Below are 12653 nucleotides of genomic sequence, written 5' to 3' on the forward strand. Positions count from 1 at the left end.
ATATTAGGAATTAAGAAAAAAATTCTTTTCTAATTACTTTCATCCCCTTCTGGTGTCACACAGGGCCAGGGACTTGGGTTCTATTCCTGCTTCGGGCGACTGTCTATGTGGAGTTTGTACATTCGCCCCATGTATGTGTGGGTTTCCTCCCACAATCCAAAGATGTGCAGGTTAGGTGAATTGGCCATGCTAAATTGCCTGGAGTGTGTAGGTTAGGTGCATTAGTCTGGGGTAAAATGTAGGGGAATGGGTCTAGGTGGGTTAGCCTACGGAGAGTCAGCATGGACTTGTTGGGCTGAAGGGCCTGTTTCCACACTGAAGGGATTCTTGTATTTCTGGTTCAATGAAATCAATGTCAAAATTACTCAATTCTTCTAACTCATTCATTTCAAGGTTTTTTTAAAATTTGTGCATATAGCTTTTCAATCTAGTCTTTACATTTTTTTTCTGATTTAATCAGGGTTTATTCATTAAACAGTTTCCCTACTTGGCAGTGTTAGTCTTTACAATCCTTTATCCTGAGTGGCATTTATCTCTTTTGCTTTTGCACACATACTCCTCCTGGTCGATCCCATCTTCAACTATACCACACTGCTCCTAGAACCATTGTTCTTGTCCTTCCTCTTCTGGTTTTGGTTTCTCTTCTTAACTCATTATTCTGTTATCTGTACTTCAGCTTGCCTTCTTCAATATTAATATTCATCTATTTTCATTTTTCTTGCAGCTTTTGCAAAATTTTGTCATAACCCATGGTTTTTTAAAATCCTTTTTTCTCTTTAAAAAAACATTCTTGGTTTGCTCTTCCTTCCTTGACAGATTCTTTCACCAGTTTCCATTGCTCATTTGTTTTGATATTTATGTCATTTCTAGCTAGTGCTTTGTTTACTTCATTTATAAATTCTTCATTTACTTCTTTCAGTCTCTCTAGGTTCCACTGTTTTCTGCATATTTCATATTGAACATTCTTCACCTGGGATATTGTTTCCAGTTTCACACGATTTTGATCTGAGTCTGCATTAACTTTAGGCTGAGTCTTTGAACTCTTCACACTCTCCCTGTAGCTTTGTCTTTCCCTTATGTGGTAGAATCTTTCTGTATTCTGAAACATTTTTCATGTGTGTACATATTATATAGATCCTTTTATGATGCCTAAACCATGTATTTGCTATCATGAATCCTGTTCTTCTGTATTTCTAAACATGTGATTCTTGCTGTCTCTCTTAATTAAATGCTCATATAATGATCTTTTAATTACTTGAACCTGTAAACTTTTATCTAACCAACCAATTTGAACTCTATTAAATTATCAACTTATTAAAATATATATGTATATATTTTCAGTCCCAGGAACAGTCCTTTTTTTCATGCATTCCCAACATGCTTTAATCACAAAGAGCAACTCCCTCTGTGTACATCAGCCATCCTTCGATGTTTCTGTGTAATACTGAACTAGGGTCACATTGGCAAAACTCAGTTCATTTCACCTTACTGTAAATCAAAAAAGGAGACCTTCACACTCAGACCAATTACACAGTGCTATCTCCATATAAATTGGTTGTCTAAGCTGTCAAAAATGTGGAGCAACTATTAACTTTGTGTAATGGCATATATTGGATGGTTGAAAGTCAACTGCTAGTTTTACTTCTGTCTTGATTTTCTTTCTATTGTAATGTTTGAGTGCATTTAAAAGATTCCATAAGAACACAAGAGTCAAAAATGGGAAACACCACATTGGGTGCAATAAAGGTCCATACGCTGAAACTAAGTTTTATAAGAATATTGTCATCCATTCTACATCATCACATAAAGTTAGGGTGTATCTCATTATCTTTTAATTCTTCATATCATTCATGAATAAACCTAAGAAACAACTACAGCCTATCTAACTTCATTTGCAGTGAACCAGAATCTACAGAAATAACATAGTCAGATTTAATAACGGGTGAATTAAGGTGAATAGTTATTGCCTTTCCTCACTAACTGTTTTTCTTTCTTCACAGATTAAGAGTAGACAGTACAGAGACTGTTCGATGCATAAAGTCCTGCCGCCCAGGCGATACACGCTGCATACTGGATCCTGTTAACACAGTGTCCTATACTGTCATTTCACTGCCAACCTATCGGGAATTCCTTGGACCAATAGGTGAGAAGACTTAATGGGAATAAAGTTACTTTTGAATAGGACTTGTCCTATCATTAAGGCAATTAATGTGTGTGGAAACATGAAATTAATTGCATAATGGAGACCTAGTACAACTTTGATGGGGTGTGATGCTCTGCCAATCACTTCATGTGCAGCATCCATGGCAGTGAAGGAAAGCTGTGACTCAACTCAATCAGCTGATGGGATAGGAAGGTACTAAATTTGAGCTATTCAGGTCTAGAAAATCCATTTGTACATTATACAGCAAACAATTAAGCTGCAAGATAAACTCTGCATTAATGTTTATCAAAGTTCAAGGTAAAGCAGCTGTGAATAACTTCAATTATTGCAGGGAGAATCTGGAATCACTCTGAAGTGTTTTTGGAGACATTATGTTGAGTTTGTGGATTTGGTATGATTTTTTCTGTCTCCCCGTGAAGGGCAAGGGATCAGATGGTCTGTGAACACAAAGGCTGCAACCAGTTTGGGAGCAGCAGTGAGAGCTGTGATGCAGACTGCATAATCTTATATTTTGTCTTTTGATTTAGTAGTTGTGGGTTTTGGTTTTTGAGTTCGTAGTATGTGGTTTTATGTGTGTCTGAAGTTAATTATTAATTTGAAATTATTTCCGCAGCCATGGTGATTTCTTATAAAAATGTTTTGGAGGACTATTTTAGAATTAATGGGTTCTTATCTACATTGGTATGGTTTTACAAGATAAACGAGCTCCAGTTTAGAATATCAGAAGAGGGTAATTTTAAAGGAAACACCAATAGCTTAGAGAGAGAGAATTTCTTTGTGTTATATTGAGTTTTGCACAGTTCCGTGAGTTACTCTGATGAAGATGTTTGTATACACCAGTGCTCCTGAGAAGGGAAGGATACAGTGAAATTAAATTACCTTGGAGCAAACTGTTATTGATTATTCCAGACCAGAAGTTTTGGGATAAAAACCTGAAGATGCCACTTAAAACAGGGAAAGTTTAAGCTCAGGAATGTAATGGTTCCAGAAAGAAGTTATCTATAGTTCCAGTGTATAAGTTAACTCATAAATGACCTAAATCTTCTGAGTTGTGAAGATGCATCCACTGATCTAGAGCACACATATGAGATTATAAGACCTCTTATGGCACTGCTGCCAGGTCTCAGTTCCAGACTATGAGAGTGAACTCCTAAGGCTATCTGCGTTCATTCCATTCTGAGGGTCGTCATTAAAGGCAAACTGGCTCCTACGTAGAACAATAATATCTTTCCTATTGCCCATCACCACCACTAATAACTACAGAAACAGATACATCACCCGAGAACAGTCTCTGCCCTGTCTTAAAAATGCTAGCTACACCACAATACTCTGCCACTGTTTAGGGCAGAGGCAGCTGGCAGTTTAAGCAATAAGCTATTAGCAAGGAATTTTGTGTAATAAACCTGACAACAATTGATAAACCTTACCATCTTTGATAAATCTGAATAATACTTAACACTACTGTTTACATTAGTCCTGACTCAAAGTGCCTCTCTCCCCATGCCCCAAATTCCCGTATGAATCTAATTCTCTGTTAACTTAGTCTAACCCTCAATCATGCGTAGTCTCCTGACTGTATACCCTTACTGACCAGTGTTGGTTTCAGGTGAAATTATTAATCTATTTATTTTGCCCCAAGCTTACATTTTTGCCACCATGAAATCTTTGAAGTGATGCATTTAGAAGAAAAATGGCCAAGTTACCAAAAGCTCTGAGCCCTCCTGCATAAACTCTCCAATGTCTTTGGAGCAAAATAACAACCACATATTTACTGATATTGGTGATGGACACACTTCTCTCAAGAAAGCTATGTCATTGACCTACTACTGGTATCATAATGAGAAGTGAATGCCTGTCCAACCATTGTTTGTTGCCTGGGCATTGAATATAAAAGTGGGTGGTAATGTTTCAGTTTTATAGGGTGAGACCATATCTGGGATACTATTTACAGTTTTGGTCTCATTATGTAAGAAAGGTTATGAATGTGTTGGGGACAGCTCAGAGAAGGTTTATTAGAGTAATAGTATGGAACAATGGTTGTTCTATAAGGAAAGGTTAGACAGTTAGGCTTGTATATGTTTGAGTTCAGAAGAGTAAGAGGCAACTTGATTGAAACATTTAAGATTCCAGAAGGGTCTTAATGGGGTGCATTTAGAAAAGGATGTTTCCTCTTGTGGGAGAATCTATAACTAGGGGTCTCTGTGTAAAGAAAGTGGATCATCCATTAAGATTGATATCCATCCAAAGAGTTTTTTTCCTTTTTTGGAGGGTTGTGTGTTTTTGGTACTGTCTTTATAAAAGGTAGAGTAAGGACAATCCTTGAGTATTTTTAAAGTAGTGGTAGACAGATTCTTGGCAAAAGTGAGGACTGCAGATGCTGGAGATTAGAGTCAAGAGTGTGGTGCTGGAAAAGCACAGTAGTTCAGGCAGCATTCAAGGAGCAGGAGAATTAATGTTTCGGGCAAAAGCCCTTCATCAGGAATGCGGATGGGGGCCTGGGGGTGGAGAGATAAATGGGAAGGGGGTGGGGCTGGGGGAAGGTAGCTGAGAGTGCAATAGGTGGATGGAGGTGGGAGTAAAGAGATAGGTCAGAGAGGAGGGTGGAGCAGATAGGTGGGAAGGAAGATGGACAGGTAGGACCGGTCATGAGAGTGGTGCTGAGTTGAAAGGTTGAATCTGGGATGGGGGGGGAGCAGAAATGAGGAAATTGGTGAAATCCACATTGATGCCCCGGGGTTGGAGGGTCCTGAGGCAGAATATGAGGCGTCCTTCCTCCAGATGTCAGGTGTTAGGGAGTGGTGATAGAGCAGGCTTAGGACCTATATGTCCTTAGTGGAGTGGGAAAGGGCGTTGAAGTGTTCAGCCAACTTTTTTATGCAATGTGGTGGCATGGCAACAGAGTATAGGCAGAGAACATGTGCCTTATCAAACTCTCTGTAATATTTGAAAGGGGCACAGAGACGTAGTGAGAGAAGAGAGGCCAGAGATGAGATTTAAAGGGTGCAAGAGTTCCAGCAAACAGGAAGGTGGTTTGAGGTGTGTCTACTTCAATGCCAGGAGCATCTGGAATAAGGTGGGTGCACTTGCAGCATGGGTTGGTACCTGGGACTTTGATGCTGTGGCCATTTAGGAGACAGGATAGAGCAGGGACAGGAACGATTGTTGCAGGTTCCGGGATTTAGATGTTTCAGTCAGAACAGAGAAGATAGTAATAGAAAGGGAGGTGTGGCACTGTTAGTCAAGGACAGTATTATGGTGACAGACAGGACATTTGATGAGGACTCATCTACTGCGGTAGTATGGGCTGAGGTTAGAAACGGGAAAGGAGAGCTCACCCTGTTGGAAGTTCTCTATAGGCCTCTGAATAGTTCCTGAGATGTAGAGGAAAGGACAACAAAGATAATTCTGGACAGGAGTGAGAGTAACAGGTTAGTTGTTATGTGGGACTTTAACTTTCTAAATATTGACTGGAAATACTATAGTTCGAGTACTTTAGATAGGTCAGTTTTTGTCCAATGTGTGCAGAATGGTTTCCTGACACAGTATATAGTCAAGCCAACAAGGGGTGAGGCCACATTGAATTTTGTGCTGGCTAATGAACCTGGCCAGGTGTTAGATTTGGAGGTAGGTGAGCACTTTGGTGATAGTGACCACAATTTGGTAATATTTACTTTAGCAATGGAAAGGGATAGATATATATACCCCAGGGCAAGGGTTATTGCTGGGGTAAAGGCAATTATAATGAGATTAGGCAAGATTTAGGGTGCGTAGGATGGGGAAGGAAACTGCAGGGGATGGGCACAATTGAAATGTGGAGCTTATTCAAGGAACAGTTATTATGTGTCCTTGATAAGTATGTATTGGTCAAGCAGAGAGGAAGTGGTCGAGCGAGGGAGCCTTGGTTTACTAAAGAATTTGAATCTCTTGTCAAGATGAAGAAGAAGGCTTATATTAGGATGAGACATGAAGGCTCTGTTAAGGCACTTGAGAGTTACAAGTTAGCCAGGAAAGACCTGAAGAAAGATCTAAGCAGAGCTAGGAGGGGACATGAGAAGTTGTTGGCAGATAGGATCAAGGAAAACCCTAAAGCTTTCTATCGGTATATCAGGAATAAAAGAATGACTAGAGAAAGATTAGGGCCAATCAAGAATAGTAGTGGGAAGTTGTGCGTGGAATCCGAGGAGATAGGGGAAGCGCTAAAAGAATATTTTTTGTCAGTATTCACACTGGTAAAAGACAATGTTGTCAAGGAGAATACTGAGGTACAGGTTTCTAGGCTAGATGGGATTGATTTCACAAGGAGGAGGTGTTAGCTATTCTGGAAAGTGTGAAAATAGGTAAGTCCCCTGGGCCGGACAGGATTTATCCAAGGATTCTCTGGAAAGCCAGGGAGGAGACTGCCGAGTCTTTGGCATTGATCTTTATGTCGTTACTATCTACAAGATTAGTGCCAGAAGACTGGAGGATAGCAAATGTTGTTCTCTTGTTCAAGAAGGGGATTAGAGACAACTCTGGTAATTATCAACCAGTAAGCCTTACTTCGGTTGTGCATCAAGTGTTGGAAAAGGTTATAAGAGCTAGGATTTATAATCATCCAGAGAAGAATAAGTTGATTATGGATAGTCAACACGGTTTCGTGCCTCACAAACCTTATTGAGTTCTTTGAGATGGTGACCAAACAGGCGGATAAGGGTAAAGCGGTTGATGTGGCATATATGGATTTCAGTAAGGCATTTGATAAGTTTCCCACGGTAGGCTATTGCATAAAATACGGAGGCATAGGATTGAAGGTGATCTAGCAGTTTGGATTAGAAATTGGACAGCTGAAATAAGGCAGAGGGTGGTGGTTGATGGAAATGTTCATCCTGGAGTTCAATTACTAGTGGTAGATACCGTAAGGATCTATTTGGGGGCCACTGCTGTTTGTCATTTTTATAAATGAACTAGATGAAGGCGTAGAAGGAAGGGTTAGTAAATTTGCGGATGACACTAAGATCAATGGAACCGTTGATAGTGCTGAAGGATGTTGCCGATTACAGAGAGAGATAGATAAGTTGCAGAGTTGGGCTGAGAGGTGGCAAATGGAGTTTAATGCAGAAAATTGTGAGGTGACTCACTTTGGAAGGAGCAAAGGAATGCAGAGTACTGTGCTAATGCTGACATTCTTGGTAGTGTAAATGAGCAGAGAGATCTTGGTGTCCATACACATTGATCCCTGAAAGTCGCCACCCAGGTTGATAGGCTTGTGAAGAAGGGACACAGTGTGTTAGCTTTTATTGGTAGAGGGATTGAGTTTCAGAGCCATGGGGTCATGCTGCAGCTGTACAAAACTCTTGCTTGGCCGCACTTGGAATATCGCATACAGTTCTGGTCACTGTGTTTTAGGATGTGGAAGCTTTGGAAAGGGTTCAGAGGAGATTTACTAGGAGGTTGCCTGGAATGGAGGGGAGGTTTTATGAGGAAGGGCTGAGGAACTTGAAGCTATTTTCGTTAAAGAGAAGAAGTTTGAGAGGTGACTTAATTGAGACATATAAGATGAGCGTTATATAGGGTGGACAGTAAGAGCCTTTTTCCTTGGAATGTGATGGCTAGCACAAGGGGACATAGCTTTAAATTGAGAAGTGATAGATACAGGACAGATGTCAGAGGTAGTTTCTTTACTCGGAGAGTTGTAGGGGTGTAGAATGCACTGCCTGCAGCAGCAGTAGACTCGCCAACTTTAAGGGCATTTAAATGGTCATTGGATAAACATATGGATGAAAATGGAATACTGTAGGATGGATAGGCTTCAGATTGGTTCTACAGATCGGTGCACTTCGAAGGCCTGTACTGCGCTGAAATGTTCTATGTTCTAGAAGAGCAATTGACCTTAGGCTTCCTTTTTCAGAAATCATATTCCTCCGAGCAGCATCTCCAGCTTTTCCCAATGTCCAGCCAGAGATTGTGTTTCACATTACTGAAGGGAATATACGCAACTCCTTCGACATTATCAAACGATATGAAAATACCATCACAATTGGTAAGTAATGTTGCTAATTTTTCCCTTTTGGCTTGCAAATTTAATCAATCTGAGGACTGCCACGTCCAGAGTCAAAAAGAGAGAATGTTAACTCAAGTTGACTGGTGAGAATATTGTGCAAAGAATTACGGCTCCAGTCTGGCTCAAACCTTTTCCATCAACATTTTAATTGGGCTTGACTCTCCTGCCTGACTTGAGTGGGAATCTCATTAATATATTCTCATCAGGATTCTATAACAGCCATAGGACTCAATGACAATGGTCTACTGACCCAGGAATCTGTGAAGGGTGTACTGCCTGGTAAAACCTGGAAAAAAGGAAGATGTAATCCTCCTTAAGATGAATCAATGGTTTTTTCATGGTGTCAGGAGGAGGTGGGGTCTTTCATGAGGGCTCCCAAAAAGGTTGGCTGCTGTTCACCTGGATCCACCACATCTCACAGCCAGAGCTCTCCTCTTAGATCAACACTATTCCACAGGCCCTATAGATTGGATCTGTCAGAAATGGTTAGCTGCCGCTTTCCATCTTTGTTGGGAAGGCAGATGGTTGTTGGGAGGAGAACGAGATGCAGCCTTTAAAATTAGCTGATGGTCTCCATGAAGACTCAAGGTTGGGTAGGATGTCGGCTTCCACTTGCAAATTAATTGCTACATTAAAGTACCATTTGTGATAATAAGGTGTCACTTAATTTTCATGGTGAGTTCAGTTTGAAGTACTGCAAATGTAGAGGGAGACTTGGCAGGAACTGTAAAACCTGTGCCCACACCTCCTCCCTCACCTCTATCCAAGGCCCTAAAGGAGCCTTCCACATCCATCAAAGTTTTACTTGCACATCCACTAATATCATTTATTGTATCCGTTGCTCCCGATGCGGTCTCCTCTACATTGGGGAGACTGGGCGCCTCCTAGCAGAGCGCTTTAGGGAACATCTCCGAGACACACGCACCAATCAACCAAACCGCCCCGTGGCCCAACATTTCAACTCCCCCTCCCACTCTGCCAAGGACATGGAGGTCCTGAGCCTCCTTCACCGCTGCTCCCTCACCACCAGATGCCTAGAGGAAGTACGCCTCATCTTCCGCCTCGGAACACTTCAACCCCAGGGCATCAATGTGGACTTCAACAGCTTCCTCATTTCCCCTTCCCCCACCTCATCCCAGTTTCAAACTTCCAGCTCTGCACTGTCCCCTTGACTTGTCCGGACTTGTCCGACCTGCCTAGCTCCTTTTCCACCCATCCACTCCACCCTCTCCTCCCTGACCTATCACCTTCATCTCCTCCCCCACTCACCTATTGTACTCTATGCTACTTTCTCCCCACCCCCACCCTCCTCTAGCTTATCTCTCCACGCTTCAGGCTCTCTGCCTTTATTCCTGATGAAGGGCTTTTGCCCAAAACGTCGAGTTTGCTGCTCGTCGGATGCTGCCTGAATTGCTGTGCTCTTCCAGCACCACTGATCCAGAAAGTAATTTATTGCTGTCAGCTCACAAACCTTTATTAACTTATTCTTTGTTTATCAAATATTAAGTTTCAGATCCTCCAAATTTAAATTCTTTACAGCATAGATAATCTCATTTTTTATTTATTTCAAGTTGCATATTTGAATCTTGAAATAAATGGTGCAGATGGAGGTCCGAAATTGAATCCTGTGGCATCACTGTACTTATTATGACCAAAGGTAAAGGTAGTGGTGCTGATGAATGGTGAGGTCAAATAAGTGAACATGCACAGATTCTCAACTTGGGCAATGTGCTTGCTCTAGTTCTTATAAACAGAACAGTAAATTGAATATTGGGAGCAAGAATAGAAGTTTGTCTGCACTGTGTTTAGAACATTATAGCCTGGAATTCCTTGTGTGGATTTCACTGATCTCTCGTAATAACCTGGCAGAAGGTAAGTGATAAAAGCCCTCGTGAAATGATGAAAAAAATGAGCCTTTATATTGTTTCTCTGAAGATTCTGATTCCACAGGAGAATACCTTCTATTCAGCACCACCCACTGTTACATATGATTTAGATGTTCAGGTGAAAACCTATCCATTCTGTTAGAGTTACAAAGGAAGTATGGTGTCACAAAATTTTACAACCATCTTTAAAGCCACAGATTGAAACCTTATATTTACTTGCACTTCATTTTTGTTTGCAGTTTAGTTTTTTGAGGCTACAAAAGAGCAGTCAACCTTGTCTACAGCTTGGATCCAGTAGAAGCATCAGAAAATGAGAGGAAAGAATGGTTTAGATATGCATAGAAAAAGTGAGGGAAGAGCTGAATAGTTCAGGCTTACTTTTTAATTGCTTGTAATAAACAGTAAAACATAATTACTTCTGCTCAGCTATTTATAGTGATTCTAGTCATACAGGAAACATTACATTTAATGCGTTCTCACATTCATCATGTTATGTAAACTGCTATTGTAATGAGAAAGAATAACAGCTAGACTGAGGTTCAGTAGTCTATGTGAAGTTATGGAAATGGAGTTAGGAAAATAGGGTGGAGGGAAGACTTTCAAATGTGGGAGCACTTCTTAGATGTATGAGTTCTAATGCCCCCTTCAGGTGAGACAAAGGTATCTTCTGAGTAATAATTCTCCTGACATTGAGTTTCATGATTTTCCATCTCCAAAACAATTAGGTATGTACCACACATCTACAGCACCACACTTGTTCTACCTTCCCTCTTGCCAGAGGATTCCCAGCAAAATATTTAAAATGCTAATGGGCAACAGGTCAAACACTGTTAGTCCAGAGCTACCCCGTAGGATTTCCTTTTCTCAGAAATTGCCCTTGAGATGGCAGACAGAGGGACATTAGCTCCACACTTTGCTGATAGTGACCTGTTCTAGTGGACAGGCAGGTGCAAAATGGGGCCACCATCATTCCTCAGCACCACCAGAGCAGTCCATGCCACCAGATCCTGTAAACCTGGTCTGAAATTGCTACCTAGGTCAGTGAGGGGGTAGCACTCCAAAGGAACACCCAGCAATGCTACTAGAAGGTCAATGACCTCTTGTGCTCTTGTGCTACCATCTTTCCTCTGTTATATCACACTCATTCTAACTTTGTTACTGCACCACTTTCCACCAAGGCTCATGGCCAACCATTCTCACTATTTTATATAGCATTTTCTGTCACTCATTGTCACCCATGCCAAACTCAGTCAATGAACCCTGCATGCCCTCTGTGATGTCAACTCACTCAATCAGGACACCTCCCATCTTCCCCCCACCTGCACTAGCACTACAGCTATGCCAACACATTCATGTCACTCAATAATTCTCTTGATGTTGCATTCAATGATTTTCCACCTCCAAAACAAATGTACCACACATCTACAGCACCACACTTGTGCTATCTTCCCTCTTACCAGAGGATTCCCAGCACAATGTAAAAACTCATACATTTTAATTCACCCTCAAACATTCATGTCACTCAATCCATCCCTTGGTCTCAGTCCACGTGAAAGCAGCCCACATGAGGGCTGAATGAGCCAAGATAAGCTCTGGGGTGCCTGACATTCATTTTCTCATCCACTTGTGATGATGATAAAATCTCCATGTCCCAGCAACCAAGACAGAATCATTGTCCATTGCTTTGCTGCTGTTCCATTATCCCCACTGGAAATGTATTCTAAACATGCCTGAACCTCCACCCCCACTCCATAACCCATTCTCCCTTGTGTCTCCTGCAGGCATCAGTATCATATGTACAGTTTCAACTGTCAAGAGGGTAGCCCTGCAAACATCTCCTCTTTCACCTCTGAGGAAAAAGCCATAGGTTCCTCAGAGGACACACCAGCACGACTGCCTTCTTCACATCCCACCAGTTCAGATACTGAAAGCTTGGCAGGCTTGTTAGCTAGATTAAAGTCAGGAGCACATGCTGGTGTGCACATCACTGATGCAATGGTTTTAATTTTCCAAAACTCCAAAAATCCCATTAGATTGGATAATTGCAAATGTAACTTCTTTATTGAAAATGAAAGGGAGGCAGAAAATAGGAAACTAGAGGTCAATGAACTCCTATCATAAGGACAATGTTCAAAGCTGTTATTTAAGAAATTATAGCAGGCACTTGGATAAGTTGAAAGTAATCAGGTAGAATCAACATAGTTTGTGAAAGAGAAATCGTGTTTATCAATCTACTAAAGTTCTTTGAGCAAGCAGCTTGTGCTGTGGACAAAGGGGAACAGGCTGGTATGTTATACTTAGACTTCCAGAAGGCATTTGATTACATGCCCCACATCAAAAATATTGTGCCAAATAAAAGTCTATTGCACCAAATATGCTTGACTTTGAGAAATCTTGACATGCAAATCAGAGCAGGTACCTGGCAACTTCAACTCATCGCTTACTCCAAAGGACTTCCATGCTGCTTAGGACCAAATGTCATTTCAGGGTACAATCCATGGGCACTGGCCACACGCACTTTTTTGTCCATGGACTTTGGCACCCAACATTTGCCAATCCCTCA

At 41.3% G+C, this 12653-nt stretch overlaps 1 protein-coding gene across 1 annotated transcript in view; it reads left to right on the forward strand.

Moving 5' to 3' along the window:
• Nucleotides 1-12653, forward strand: part of fbln1 (fibulin 1) — a 177559-nt gene that overhangs the window by 122976 nt on the left and 41930 nt on the right. The window contains exons 15-16 of the mRNA XM_043709278.2: nt 2001-2143; nt 8052-8183. Coding sequence (XP_043565213.1) covers nt 2001-2143; nt 8052-8183 — 275 coding nt within the window. The remainder of the gene's footprint in view (nt 1-2000; nt 2144-8051; nt 8184-12653) is intronic.

This window comes from Chiloscyllium plagiosum, unplaced genomic scaffold, assembly GCF_037043375.1.
Source record: "Chiloscyllium plagiosum isolate Xiang-an unplaced genomic scaffold, Cpla_swu_hap1 HiC_scaffold_19, whole genome shotgun sequence".
Classification (NCBI taxonomy): Eukaryota; Metazoa; Chordata; class Chondrichthyes; order Orectolobiformes; family Hemiscylliidae; genus Chiloscyllium; species Chiloscyllium plagiosum.